Source organism: Lepidochelys kempii, chromosome 21, assembly GCF_965140265.1.
Source record: "Lepidochelys kempii isolate rLepKem1 chromosome 21, rLepKem1.hap2, whole genome shotgun sequence".
In the NCBI taxonomy this organism is placed as follows: domain Eukaryota; kingdom Metazoa; phylum Chordata; order Testudines; family Cheloniidae; genus Lepidochelys; species Lepidochelys kempii.
The window spans coordinates 14312171-14327327 of NC_133276.1; the positions used below are offsets into that span (position 1 = coordinate 14312171).

A 15157-nucleotide genomic window follows, 5' to 3' on the forward strand; every position below is an offset into this window, starting at 1 on the left:
AATGCACAAGCTGTAAATATCTAGGATCTCAACAGGAGAGGGCAGAGATGCTGTCTGAGCAGCTCGAGCCCAGAAAGGGCTCTTCACCAGGGGCCTCTGGGCACTGGAGACAGATTCCTCAGACCGAGACAGCACCAATCCCTGCTGTAAAATGCAGTACGCGGAGGCGATCGATGCATTGCGCCCTCTGCCCACCCCACCCCCTGGCTCTCCGCACTGGCCCGGCTCCCCAACTACCTCCAGCCCCCCAACGCCCACAGCAGATTCAAGCAGCCCCATTCTCTGAGCTATGAGATACAGCCCCTCCCCACCATTCCCTCCCCGCAAAGTGATGCTGCTCTGAGGGGCCTGGACCAGGGACTGGTACGAAGCCTGCTCTGCTCCCACTCAACTCACCGGGAGCCTGCGCACCCCACGTCCAGCAAATCCACTAACACTCAGAAATGGGAGCTGCAGCCCGTTGGACCGGGGGTTCCCGGTGGCTCGCTCCTAGCTCTGCGGGGGCTGGAGAAAATAGGCTGCCGATGGGCATGGCTTTAGGTAAGTCTTTGTGAGTGGAGTTGAAACCGCTCAGTTATCATTCCCCTTTCCCCTGAGCTTGGCACCACTGGACTCAGGGTGGCGAAGGCACTGGCCTTCACAGGCGGAGGGGTACAAGAAATATTGTACTGCCCAATGGCAGTATTTAAACATCAGTAAAATATGTGGCATATACAGGGCATGTCCCACCCCGCTCCCCCTGAGGGGCTCTCCCTCCCAGCCCCCTCTCTATCCCAGCTTTGCTGCCCCTCCAGTCCACTGCCTTTCCAGGGGCTCCCCATCCTCCAGAGTTCTCTCTAGCCCTGGAGGTTCCTGCCTCCCATCGCTCCGAGTGAGGCATATCCCCCTTTTCCCTGCTCTGTCCAAATTCACAGGACCACCCCGAGTAGAGAGCGATGCCGCCTAAGCTCCCCTGTGCTTGCCACCAGCCAGCCCTTCCTTGCCTCCTCTACTCCCGGTGCCCCTGCCTCGCCGTTCATGCCACATGGCGCCTTTCTCCTGAGTCACCCGCTGCTGCCCAGAGTCTGCTCCCTTTCCGGAGTATAAATCACCAACTCAGAACACGGGCTCTGCTTGCAAAGGGAAGAGCGAGCAATTCTCAGGCCAGCCGTCCTTCCCGTGGGAGCCAGCCTACCCCTCCGGTTGATGGGAATCATTTCCCAGACGAGAGGTGGTTAGCAGGGGAAATAAAGGGGGACTGACTGCAGCAAACCCTTCTCCGATGGTAGATACACCAGAACACGCTTATGGTTACTGAATAATTTATGCTCAGTGCTCTAATGAGCTTAGCAGCCTTTCCTTCCGCACCTCCCCTCCTCACGCTGCTCTGGGGGGCCATGACACACTCCAGTGGGCTCACTCCACCCTCTGACATCCTGCGTATTAGGACAGCAAAAGCCCAGACAGCTGTCATTCAAGGTGACCTGCAATGGGTTTGAGCCCTTACTTTGCTTACTCATGTATAAAACCCCATGAAGTGATTCATAGATTCATAGATATTTAGGTCAGAAGGGACCATTATGATCATCTAGTCTGACCTCCTGCACAACACAGGCCACAGAATTTCACACACCACTCCTACAAAAAAACCTCATACCTATATCTGTGCTATTGAAGTCCTCAAATCGTAGTTTAAAGACTTCAAGGAGCAGAGAATCCTCCAGCCAGTGACCCGTGCCCCATGCTACAGAGGAAGGCAAAAAACCTCCAGGGCCTCTTCCAATCTGCCCTGGAGGAAAATTCCTTCCCGACCCCAAATATGGCGATCAGCTAAACCCTGAGCATATGGGGGTGGTACCGTTTCTTTCGGTTTGGTTTTTGCATCAGAGCTACTGAGCTTGTCTCCCCATTTTTTCTTGGGAGACTCGCTGGAGACCTGGCAGGGTTATAATACGACCAGCACCACAGAAGTGAACCCTGAGCAATAGGTGAGGGAGGGAGGTTTAGTCTGACTGCTACATTCCAATTTGTTGGTGTTCACACCTATCTAATTGAAATGCCCAACAAACAGTTGGTAGAACGGCGTTCCTGGTTAAAGTTTCAACACCTCCATCCCTTCAGTTAAGCGTTAATAAAACTTTTGCTCCTCACCCTCTACACCCTCCCTAGAGATTTTTTGCAAAAGCAGGGAAGGCAAGACCTGCTGTTCTGATGGTAAAACTTTTGTTGGGGGGTGTGAAATAAAACCTTCCAGGCTTTATTGATTGGTCTTGACGATATTTTTCAAAGGGGAACAACCCCAGAATGTTTGCCTGTGGCAGGTGGGTGCGTTGGAAGGTTGAGCAGTACAGAGCACCACCTAAGACTAGACAATGCTCTGTCTCTCCTGACCCTCAGCCCAGGGCTCAGAGAAGGTAGGCCTGGTCCTCAGGAACTGACACATTAGGAAATGAAAAAGTTCTTGTCCAGAAGCTTCTCTTACTGGCAGCGGTGGAGCAGGGAATCGATTTCTCCTCCAGCCACCAGCTGGTACGGGAGGAACCTTTTTGCTGATTGCTGCCTCTGTGTCAGGACTCTTTTCTGTGGGGCTTCCCAGGCCACTCCACTCCAGCTGAATACAGCCGTACGGAGCTGGAGAGCGCCCTTGGGCAAAGCCCCAGAAAGCCAGAAAGTCATTCTGCTGGGACACCCTGACTTTGCCATGTCAGTGTCCCCCGCTATTTATGCCACACGGCGATGCAAAATAACATCAGGCCGTCGTGCTGTGGTGACAGTCCTGGCCCTTTAAAATCCCTCCTGACCGACAGGAAGGGGATAACTTTGTCACAGGATCTCAAGGCCCGGCCCTGCACCTTGTGTGTCATTTGCACGTGTGCAAAGTGAGTGTGAAATGCTCCCACTGGTGGGAGTGGAGTGTTCTGCTTCCAGCCACTGCTAACTTGGCTGGACTGTGAACAGGTAACCTAGAAGTGAATGGGCCATGGCAATTCTCTGACCCCCACCCTCTTTGGGCTTAAAACTGTCTCTGGCCTCTGAGGTCAACGTAAAACTGCTGTAAGACCAGATTCAGTCCCCATCCCTCTCTCTGCCCCCACAAAGTCTCACCCCCTTAGTGCAGGAGCTTTCTCCTCTCCAGCCTCTGACCAGCCTGCCTGTGCCTCTCTGCCTCTCCATTCATCTCAGCTTCTTGATCCGGGCACCCCTCCTGGTGCACCCCCACCACCCTCCTCAGGCATTCACTCTATGGGTGATGCTGAGGCCAGATTTTCCAAAGAGCTCAGTATCCCACATGCGCCCATCATGGGCTCTTCTGCAGATTGGGCCACTTGTTTGGGTGACTCCGTGGGAGCTGATCTCTCAAAAATCCCCTTTTGCTGCAGGGCATGGAGCTAAGAAGTGACCCAAGCTGCGATTTCACCTGTATCTAACGCCATGTGGTGTTTTCTGTCTCCTCCATAGGTACAAGAGTGTAGTGACACCCAAACGAGCAGCTGTGGCCATTGCTTGCTGCTGGATCGTTTCCCTGCTCGTGGGGCTGACCCCCATGTTTGGCTGGAACAACCTGAACAAGATAAGGAGGACTCAGGAGGTGAACGCCAGCCACACAGCGTTCGTCATCAGGTGCCAGTTCGAGAACGTCATCAGCATGGAGTACATGGTCTATTTCAATTTCTTTGTCTGGGTGCTGCCCCCCTTGCTGCTGATGCTCATCATCTACCTGGAGGTCTTCAACCTGATCCGCAAGCAGCTCGACAAGAAGGTCTCGTCCAACTCATCGGATCCTCAGAAATATTACGGGAAGGAGCTGAAGATCGCCAAGTCCTTGGCACTGGTCCTCTTCCTGTTTGCACTGAGCTGGATCCCGCTGCACACGCTCAACTGCATCACCTTGTTTTGCTCGTCCTGCCAGACTCCCAGCATCCTGACATACATCGCTATTTTCCTGACTCACGGCAACTCGGCCATGAACCCCATCGTCTACGCCTTCCGGATCAAAAAATTCAGGACCACGTTCCTGCAAATCTGGCACCAGTACATCTGCTGTGAAACCGACAAGAACGCTAACAACCTGGACAACAACGAGCTGGGCACCTGGCCGCTACAGAGAGCAGGGACCATCCCAGATATGCCGTTCATTGATTTAAAAAGTCCTTTTCATGTCCAAAGAGCAAACTTGGCTTCACCCCTTCCACACGCACACAATTGTAAATGACTGGTAGGGAAGGGGGAAGCAACGACCCAGGAGACCTGAGATGGTCAGACCAAGCCGATGTTTACCTGAGCTAGCATAGGGCATTATTTATTCACAGCCATTGTACTGTTCTGATATTGTAGCCTGCACTGTTCTTATCTTTTATTTTTAGGGTGAAGTGTATCTAGGTATTCAAAGGGGAATTGTCCAGTCAAGGATGTGATTTATCTTTAACTCAAATAAAAAAGAAAGACAGCAGCTCTGCAGCATTATGGATGGGTTCTCACTCCCGGGGTCTCACTGCGGAGCTCGCTCTTAGAACTGGGACAGCCAGAGGCTGCTCAAATCTAAAAGCGGTATGAGACAGGAGAGGGGCACAGAGTGGGACAATGGGGAAGTGGCTTGAGGTTGTAAATGTCCCCATGTCCTCTCTCCTACATCTCCCATAAGGATTCCTGTGATGCAGCCCCTCCCCTCACCGAGGGGGGAGAGTCGTGCATCATGGGAGATGTAGTCTGACCAGGGAGTCCAGCCTGTTATGGAGAATGGGAGCATAAGGCACCCAAACTATTACTCCCATGAGGCACCGTGGCAGCATGTTAAATAGAAACATTTCAAAATCTGACCAAATTATTTTGCTGAAAAGTTAATTTTCTGAGGGAAAAAACCCTTATTTTCCAACCAGATTTAGGTTGACGACATGAGGGCTAAGCTGCCCAAGTCTAGCAGGTCGGGCATCTGGATTTTAGCCAGAAAGTCCTATTTTTGAAAGGTTTGTCCCTCTCCAGTACTGGTCATGACTCTGCCCCCGGCAGAATGACCTCATATGCATGGTGCATGCAAGGTCACAATGGCTCATGTCAGGTCATGGCGGTAGGGTATGCCCAGCATTCTGGGGATGTGTCAGAGGCCACCCTGTCGTGCCCGCACTATAGCTTCCACCGGTGGAGTTGGGACACCTGAAACTCCCAGTGCAGATGCTCAGCCGGGGACTCTGGGGATGAGCCCTCGGGGACTACAAATAGGTGGTCTCTCTGTCTACACTGAACCCACAACTTGCTTCCAGACAGGCCTCTGATGTGGAGCCTAGCCCAGACCTTAACTGTGCTTCATAACCAGGCTAAGACAGGGCCTGACGGGACACAGGGCTACTTTTAGCTGCAGCTTCTCTCGCTCGTGCCTTGGCCTGCTTGCGGAGCTGAAGGCCTTCCCATGGTAAGCAAGGTTGGCTTCCTCAGGTTCATTAGCCTGAGTTGGTTGCTCTGGAAGCTCTGGAGCCAGATGGCGCCTGTATGTAGATGTCACAATGGTGAAAATACACAGACAGCCTTAACCAGCGCTGCCAGGTCAACGACATGGCAGGCCATGATCTGTGGACTGGCAGATATTCAGGCTGCCCTTTAGAGACATTGGCCAGAGCAAAAGCCATCTGCCCCCAGACTCCATTGTGGTAGAAGCTTGTATCATGGGGGCTGCAGCCTCTTTGTTCACATGCTCTGAGTTGTGAGTCACTGATCTGCACTCTGAGCTCCCCTAGAAAGTCTTCCACCTGAGGGAGAGCGCGCGCCCCGGAGCTGCAACCTCCCCAGCCGCAGGAAGGCGGGCGACATGGCCCCAGCTCCCTGGAGCCCAGCAGCCCCGAGGAAGCAGAGCTCTAGGGGGTGGAGTGTGGGCTGGGCCACACCTCGCTGTTTGGGAAGGCTGGGGGAAGTCACTTCCTCCCGGGCTCTGCATCCCCCTAGGGACGGCCCTGTTACCTTACGCTCTGTACTCACCCAAGTTGGGCCTCCCCATCACACTGCTGTTTTTACCAGTGTAGCGTCCTTATCAGCCTTGCCCCGCCACAGGAAACGATTCACCAGCTTAGCCCGTTCCCGCTGCCTCCCCTCTGCCAGAGCCTTTCACCGGCATGTAGCTACCCACCGCAGCACGGACACAGCTTGCTTGTCACTGGGACGTGCAGCCACATGCACGCTACAGCCGGTGGTGTGTAATGTAGACATGGCCATTGTTGCGTGCGCCCAGCTTACCAGAGGGTCCAGATTGTGCCGTTTGAGTGACATGTCCTTTATCACTTTATCTTGTGCAAATTTTATCACTCATTATATTAAGTTTTCTTCCAGGTCATTGGTAAAGATGTTAAATAGTGTAGGGTCAAGAACCGATCCCTGTGGGACCCCCGCTGGAAACAGACCCGCTCAGTGTCTCAGTTACATTTTGAGAGCTAGCTGTAAGTCAGTTTTTAATCCATTTAATATGTGCCATGTTGATTTTGTATCATTCTAGTTTCTTAATTGAAATTGCAATCAGTACCAAGTCAAATGCCTTACAGAAGTCTAACTATATTACATTAACACTATTACCTTTATCAGCAAACTTGTAATCTTCTCAGAAAAAAAGATATGCAATTACTTTGACAGGCTCTGTTTTCCGTAAGCCCGTGGTGATTGGTACTAACTATATTCCCCTCCTTTGGTTCTTTATTAATTGACTCCTGTATCAGCCACCCCATTATCTTCCCCGGGATCAATGTCAGACTGACAGGCCTATAATTACGCAGGTTGTCCCATTTATACTTTTTCAACATTGGCACAGCGCTCGCTTTCTTCTACTCCTCCAGAACTTCCCCAGAGTTCCAAGACAAGTTGAAAAAAATCAACATTAACACTACAGCAAAGTCTTCAAACAAGTCTTAAAAGTCTTGGCTGCAACCCTCCAAGCAGTTACAGGCTTTGCCTGGCCTAATGGAAGCTGCATTCGCCACTGGCATAGATGCCAGGAGTGATCATTTCCACAAGCACAGTATTTGACAGAGACTTCAAATATGGTGCTATTTCCCGGTGCTCTCACTTGCTTTAAAATCTCCAGTGATCTGGAGAACATTCAATGTCCATGAAGCCTCTATAACCAAGCAAACAAATACACAGACCTAAAAAAAGTCTTTGTTAATTAACCTTAACTCTGCCCCCATAATCCTGCACACTGTCTGTCTAATTGGTGGGGGAGGGTTCACTGGCATAAATCACTGCAGCTTTAGAAATATTTGAAATGGCTGACTTTCAATGATAACCTTACACAAACTACAAACATGCTCTCCTTCAGGATAAGTGGGCAAAGTGAGAATTAGAGTTAAACTTGAGGTTGGTTTTACAATCGCTTCATTTTCACGTCTCTTTGTTTGTAAAACACCATGCTGATAATGTTGTTTCAACTCAAGCACTCTTTATTCACTTCTATAACTCTGTCTTCCAAGACTTTAATTTGGCAAAAATGTGGCACGAATGACCTGCTCTGGGTGACGTATTCCCATCAGGCAGCCTCTAGGATGTTTGTAGTTTATTGCTGATGTCATTGTAAATTATGGGGCCTCGTTCCCACGTTGAATCATATTCAGCCAAGCGGCCAGGTTCCTGGAATCGACAAGTTTAGCTGGGACTTGCAAAGGTGCCCAGAGGCCCTGGGGTGGGAGGCTCATAAATTAAAAGCCACTCTGATGATTGTTCTCAGCAGAGGTCTGCAAAAAAATTTCCACTCTGTGACCTGTGGAGAGAACTCTGTATTTGAGGAAGCAGGTCAGTGCCCTTACCCATGGCTTCACATTGCAGCGAACTCATTTAGTACCAGTTACCCTTCAGAGTCATAGATTCCAAGGCCATAAAGCACCACTCTGATTGTCGTCTGACCTCCTCCATAACATAGGCCCGAGAACTTCCCAATAATCATACCTAGAGCAGATCTTTGAGAAAAACAGCTAGTCTTGATTTAAAAATAGTCACTGATGGAGAATCCACCTCAAACCTTAGTAAATTGTTCCAATGGTTAATTACCCTCCCTGTTAACCATTTACACCTTGTTTCTCTTCTGAACTTGTCTGACTTCAACTTCCAGCCATTGGGTCGTGTTAGACCTTTCTCTGCTAGTCTAAAGAGCCCATTATTAAATATTTGTTCTCCATGTAGGTGCTTATAGACAGTGATCAAGATACCCCTTTACCTTCTCTTTTTTAAACTGAATAGATTGAGCTCCTGGAGTCTATCATGCTGAGGCATGATTTCTAATCCTTTAATCATTCTCCTGGCTTGTCTCTGAACCCTCTCCAATTGATCAACATCCATCTTGAATTGTGGACACCAGAACCGGACATAGGATTCCAGCAGCGGTGGCATGTATTTGAGAGTCTCCCATCATTACCATCAACTTCTCCTTTCTTCCATTTGTACATATTATTTTTTATAACTGTCTTCACTTCCCCTCTAAACCAGGTCATCTTTTTTAAGCCAGTACAACCTTCTTCCTTGATTGTGGGATTGGGGCTTTGGGGGCATCTAGTAAAGTGATCTTAAACAATTTCTAATTATCCTTCATATTTTTCTTATTACATTCCCTCCCCCCCAGATGATTTGGTTCATAAATATTTTCTACTTTCTGCAACTGTCCCTTTAAAATCACTAAATATATATATATATATATTACTGGTTTGGCCTTTATTCTGTTTGCACATAAATATGAGCAAGTCCTGATCACTCGTACCTAAACTACCACTGATTTTTGGTTCTGTGATCAATTCCTCTTTACTTGTCAAGAGAAGGTCTAATATAAAACCCCCTGGATTGGCTGCAACACTGTGTGAGTTAGAAATTTGTCATCTATAATTTTTAGAAATTCCAAGGCTGTTTGAATACTGATAGCATGTGACCTCCAGCAGATGTCCCTCAAATTGAGGTCCCCCATGAAGTCCCCTTTTTTCCCTACACGTTATAGATAGGTGCTTAAGGAGCCAGTTATCCTGATCCCTACTGTGATTTGATGGTCATGTACTGACATCGACCTATATCCCATCTTGTGCTTTAGGACATTGATCCATAAGCGTTCAGGATAATCTTTTTCTGAGCTATCAGTGACTCGGAAACAGATAATGCCATTTTTGGCATCCCGTGCCACTTTTGCCTGCTCAATCCTTCCTAAATAGGTTACAATCATTGATTTTAAGATACCCGTCATAGGAATCATCCCATCAGGTTTCAATCCTAGCAACTAGATCAAATTTATGCTCGTAAAACGTGGTATTGGTCTTTAAAGCAGAATCAGGAAGCAGGGTGGTGCAGTGGATACAGCAGTGAAGTGGGACTCGGGAGTCCTTGATTCTACCCCTGGCTCTGCTGCTGGGTGACCCTGGGCGCATCACTGCCTTCCTCTGTGCCTCAGTTTTCCCATCTGTAAAATGGGGATAATGATACTGCCCTCTTTGGTAAAGTGCTTCGAGAGATACTGATGAAAGGTCCTGTATAAAAGCTAGGGATCATAATGTTCAAAAATCATGAATCAGCCCCTCCCTCCTCAAAAGCACCAGATTGGTTAAAAAAAAATCATGGTATATTAAACACAGTAACAATCGGGGGTTCTTCTTTTGCCTTTCGGGATCACATTTGCCAGCTTTTCTGCCCCCCACCCCCCACTCCCCCTCCAGGCACAAGGGTTAGAAATGTTTTACAACTGAAATCTGAGCCTCCCATGTAATCCCTGACTCCAGGAATGGGGCTTTAATGTCAGGAGACTTGTGCTAAAATCAGTGTGAGAGCCAGCAACATTACCATGACGGGACACAAAATACGCTGTCACCCAGCTCCTGAACACCTGAGGATGGTGAGGGGGCTTTGGCAGTGGGTGTGATGACGACTAGGGTGACCAGATGTCCCCATTTTATAGGGACAGTCCCGATATTTGGAGCTTTTTTTATATGGGCTTCTATTACCCCCTGGCCCGATTTTTCTCACTCACTCTCTGGTGACCCTACACACACAGCCCCGTACACTCAGCACCATATGCCTCTTTTTTGTGTGAGTGGCAATCCGTGGACACAGCTGTGCCATGGGAAATACTGACCTGCAGCAAAAGTAGTGTAAAGACCTTGGTATAATTACTGGGGTGATTTTACACTGTAAAAACATTGTGTTTAGAACTAGGGGGGGGGCTGGTTTTACTGTTGAATTTCCTGTGCTTGTCTGTGCTGAACAGAAGCCACCCCACTAACAACAAGAGGCCGCAGCCGGAGATGGGGAGCAGCCCGTGGGCAGTGGAGAAGAGAGACCTGGCCCAGGCGAGCTCTAAAAGGGCAGGACATGAGTTAATCATCTTGCTTTTCCCCGAAAGGAGCTGCGTTCCCGAAGGTGCAACACGGGCACCAGGAGTGGGGCTGGATACGCAGGGCCTTGCTAGTGAGTGGTAGAGCCTTTCCCCTGCAGGGCGCCAGTCTGAATCCAGCACCCCCGTTCCCCTCCGTCCCCCCAGCTCTCAATTGCACCATCGGGAATTATCTCATCGAAGAGCTAGTTGGTGGCTCCTATACAAAGTGCTTTGCAGCATCAGGACCTAGCTAAAGATGGATGTGGGTGGCGCTCGGTCTGCAAGGAGGCCATCCCCTGAGGATTGCCGGCAGGATGAGCAGGTGAGTTTGGTGGCTCCCAGTTCACATTGCAAACCCACCTCCAGGCTTTGCGCTAGATTTAGGTGACGTCTGTACTGCAGCAAACGTAGCTAGCTGCAATCTAGCTAGCTGGGGTGCTGAGAGGCCATGGCAGTCCAGGCTAATCAGGTGTCTACAGCCTAGGCTGGAGCAGCTTCCCTGCTATCGGTACCCAAGCGTAGCGAGATTAAAGCTGGCTCGGGGATGTCCACACGGCCTGCTGTCACGCCCCTTGATTGCACTGTGGTATGACCCTGACTGAAGATGGGTCATTTCATGAGTGCTCCTGCAGTGGGGGGCCGAAATCACCTGGCTCGCTCTACCTGGTGAGAGCTGGTGACACTGTGCTTGGCGGGTGCACACCGTGGGCGAGGGTTCGGGCGACCAGAGGGCAAGTGTGAAAAATTGGGAGGGGGGAGGGGTAGGGGGTAATAGATGCCTATATAAGACAAAGCCCCCAAAATTGGGACTGTCCCTATAAAGTCGGGACATCTGCTCACCCTAGGGAGGGTGAAGGCGGATAAAACACAAACTAACCAGGAGTTCGTTTAAAAACAAAACAGCTCGTGATTTTTTCTGCCAGTCCCAGGCTATTTGGGGGCCTGATGTTTTGACCTTGCCGGGTTGGTGCCGCTGAACCCGATGGCCATGGCGTGTGGCCGACAAGTGCGGATGGCTACCAAGCCCCTCGCTGTCCTGCCCTGCCCACCTTGGGGACATGGGCTGTGGGGCACATCTCCCAGAACTGTGTGCCGATGGGCTGGGGAGATTCTCCCCGGCCTGGCTCCCCTGTTCAGCATGGGAGGCCGAGCACAAAGGGCCAAGGGAGAGGAGCGCGCTCCATGCCCTTTGGCACTGGGTCCCCGAACGTGCTGCCCTGGTGGCTGCAGCCCCCGGCTCCCCTGGCATGGCTCGCTGGCAGAGTCATCCCCGCTGTTTAATGCACCTGCCTGCAGAGATGGGGGCAGGGAAATTGGTGCAATGGCGCCCTCTGGTGGTGGAAGTAGCGTGAGGGCGCTGCCCGGTGAAAGCTGCTGGGGCGTGCAGGGTGGGGCTGGTGAGGGTGATGGGTGCTCGGGCTGGAGGCTGCCTCTGCTAGTGCCCAGCTCCCAGGGTGCCTGTGGACATGGGGAATGGGGCAGCGGGGAGGGAGCAGGAGGCAGGGGCAGCAAAGGTGGGGTCCCCTATATCGGGGGTGTGCTGCAGGGACGATGGGATGGACCACAGGGGTGGGGAGGGATGTCTTGAACTCTGCCTGGCTGGGGTCCCACGGCGAGCCCTTCCCAGGGCAACAGGGCTATAGGAGTGGAATAGGATTCCCCCTTAGCTGTAAGGTGTGACCCTGTCCTGGCGTGTATCCCAGGGATGCAGCTGGGGCTGGGGAGGCTACGCTCCAGTGGCAGGCCGGGGCAGAGCAGCAGGGTCAGGGCTAGCTGTCCAGCCCAGCAGCCTGGCACCCGAGTGCACTTGCCCCTGGGGAAGGCCCTTGTTCAGACACGTCCTCCAGCTCTTCAAGCTGAGCCTTTCAGCCGTTCCCGCACACCCAGGATTAGAAAGAGCCTGCAGCCCAGTTCCCCAGTGCGCCCGCCGATGCGGGAATTCATCACTGCCACATGGCCCCTTCATGGCAGCTATGCCAGCACCAAGCAGCCCCAAAACAGCTGTCCAGCTGTCCCTGCCCCGGGCGATTCCCCACATGCATGGACTCTCTGCCAGGGTCAGAGCTGATGCCACCTGTCCCTCACATCCCCTGCAGGAGGTGTGCTGGGGACCGGGCGGGGACATGCCTAAATCCCAGCTCCTCTGCAGTGCTGCAGCCTGTAGGGACCACGGCAGCAAGCCTGTAAAGCTGACCTAGCCCGTACAGGGGCAATGTGCCTTGAACGGGTATAAAACTGACCAAGATGGGCGCCGGCCGGGGGGGGTGGGGGGGGAGCTGCTTTGTGATTTGTCCCCAGCCTCAGACAGACAGTCTCTACACAGGTGATCTTTGATCTGTTGTCGGCACCATTGCACAAACCTGCTACCAAGACAATCTTTTGGCTGGCAGAAGGAAAACGAATACCCAGCTTGTCTGATGCATGGTGGGGCTTCGGTATGCCAGAACATGTGTAGTGTTCTATAAATGCTGAGCATGACTCCTCTGCTTTGCCACATTATTACCTAATACCCAAGGTTTGCCACAAATTCTGTGTGAACTATCTGAGCCCGTTTGGCCAGCTGACGCTGCTGATTTACACTGAGCAGCCCTGTTCAGGGACCAGGACCCAGGGAACTAGGGGCAATGCGAGCGGATTCCCTCCCTGAGCCTTTAGTTATCCTGAGACGGCTGAAGGGCCATTGTTTCTGTCTGCTCGCATGTAGTGACTCTCCTGTAAGCAAGATTTCAGAGTAGCAGCCATGTCAGTCTGGAGCCACAAAAAGAACAGGAGGACTTGTGGCACCTTCGAGACCAACAAATTTATTAGAGCATAAGCTTTTGTGAGCTACAGCTCACTTCATCGGAATTCATACTTCGCTGTCTGGGGGATTTGTGTCTGGCACAAGCCATTGTTAACCGGGACTTGACATACAGCCTGCAGGGCTGTGACCACTGTCTTGGCTTGGTTGCTGAGTGACTGACTGGGAACAGAGGCTACTGCATAAAGCGATTAAAGCCCTTTCCCTGCCATCCGGTTACCAGTTGTTTCTTTTTAACCTGATGGATCAGTCTAGGGTTTATGATAATAAACAGCCTCTGACCTGAGTAGTCTCCACTCTGTAAGTAACGAAGCTGCCTCACTGTTATTGACTTATTGTTAGTTAAAGGGTTTTATTCCATCTCCCTGTAACGTATTGATGCATTGTCTCATGCCCACATCTTGCGACTGAGAATAGTATGGTAACACCCATTGTTACATGTTCTCTATGTATATAAATCCCCCCACTCTATTTTCCACTGAATGCATCCGATGAAGTGAGCTGTAGCTCATGAAAGCTCATGCTCAAATAAATTTGTTAGTCTTTAAGGTGTCACAAGTCCTCCTGTTCTTTTTGCAGATACAGACCGACACAGCTGCTCCTCTGAAGCCTGAGAGTAGATGGGGCTCGTTAACTCACCAAGGGGCTATGGGCCGCCAGCTGTTGTGTAGAAGGGATATTATTTTTCTTTTATATTGCGTGACTCGCCCTTTTCATCACCGGCTTATTGGATGCTCAGCTGGGGATTTTGTGGTGTCCAAGGTACAGTACATTTGGGCCACTGCTGTGCGTTATTCTAGCCGGGTTCAGGGATTAGCCCAATGGTCTACCACGCAGGCTGCAAGAGCTAACAACTGAGGTGCTTGCAAATATCCTTTTAATACTAGGGAATGCGCAGTGCTCAGATTTCTAGGAGGCAGGACACGTGGCAGGGAAATTCTCTGGGTTCAGGATGAACTTTGCAATGATTTGGGGTGAGTTCCTGGCCCCAGTGATGCTAAAGGCTGAATCCCAGTTAGCTTCTGCAGGGGCACCCTTTGTGGTTCATTCTGCTGGGAATTTTAAAACTAGAAGGAAGCAATTGCAGTTGGTCTGATGAATGTGTCAAGGAGCTAAGGTCTGCTTCGATTGCTTTGGAAAGTCAGCCTGGATCACGTTCAATAGCTTATGTTGCTGAGATCTTTATGAACTAACCCCCCACCACCCCACCTTGCAGCATATTGTGAACCCTGTGCTATTGGGCTACATGGTGCCCTCAAGATCCCGACGTGGAGGAGACCCCACCATCACCACCGATTGACCCCCCCTGCATGGAAAGAGGGCTCAGGTAAAGTCTGTGGCCGCATTCTCCCTTCCAAGTTTCCTGATGTCCAGCCCTACGGTCGCTCCATAGGTGTCGCTGTCTGTGCTGGCTTTCCTTTGCCCTGGGGGCCTGTCTGCTCTAGGGTGCCATAAAGCAGCCGCCTAGAAATGCTGCTTATCGTATATGAAACTCTAGACCCCAGGGGACAACAGCTCTTCAAGGGAGCAATGCCTCTGCGATGCATGGGGTACTTGGGTATCCTTCCTCGAGACCCTGGGGGAGCAGCAGCACCTGCTGCCAGGTTCTGGGAGGGAGTGATCATCGTGACCCATCGCGAAGGGGGGGTCAGAGGCAGGAGGCCCTGCAGATCAGTGGAGGTATGGGGGGAAGCTGGCAGAAGGAAGGAGCCTGTGTGAGACCAAGCCCTGAGTTACCCAGCTGATATGTCTCGGCTTCCCACGCTTTGTGCCTTTCACGGGTGGGTTGCAGACGTTGGGTGAGTCTCCGAGTCCCCAGAGATGGGTTAGGGGTGTAGAGAGCAGTGTTCAGAATGCCACACTGAGGGCTGGGCTGGGTGCGAGACCCCAGCCAGCGACAGCAAGGCAATGCACCCCTCCAGGGTAAGAGGCAGCTGCTGGTTTAAATGCCCAGCAAGGCTATGCCGCAGTGCAGGGTAGGACGTGACGACTAACGCTGCAGGCAGTTGGGGTGGGGGGCAGAGCAGGTCGGGGCAGAGGGTGGAGAGGCAGCTGGGCTCTGC

The 15157-nt window shown here is 51.4% G+C and overlaps 1 protein-coding gene across 2 annotated transcripts in view; it reads left to right on the forward strand.

Moving 5' to 3' along the window:
- ADORA1 (adenosine A1 receptor) overlaps positions 1-6542 on the forward strand; it is a 71020-nt gene extending 64478 nt beyond the window's left edge. For both annotated transcript variants that reach the window (XM_073319939.1, XM_073319938.1), the window contains exon 3: positions 3439-6542. In XM_073319939.1, the coding sequence (XP_073176040.1) occupies positions 3439-4192 (754 nt within the window). In that variant the 3' untranslated portion in view covers positions 4193-6542. The remainder of the gene's footprint in view (positions 1-3438) is intronic.
- Positions 6543-15157: the final 8615 nt, after the last annotated feature.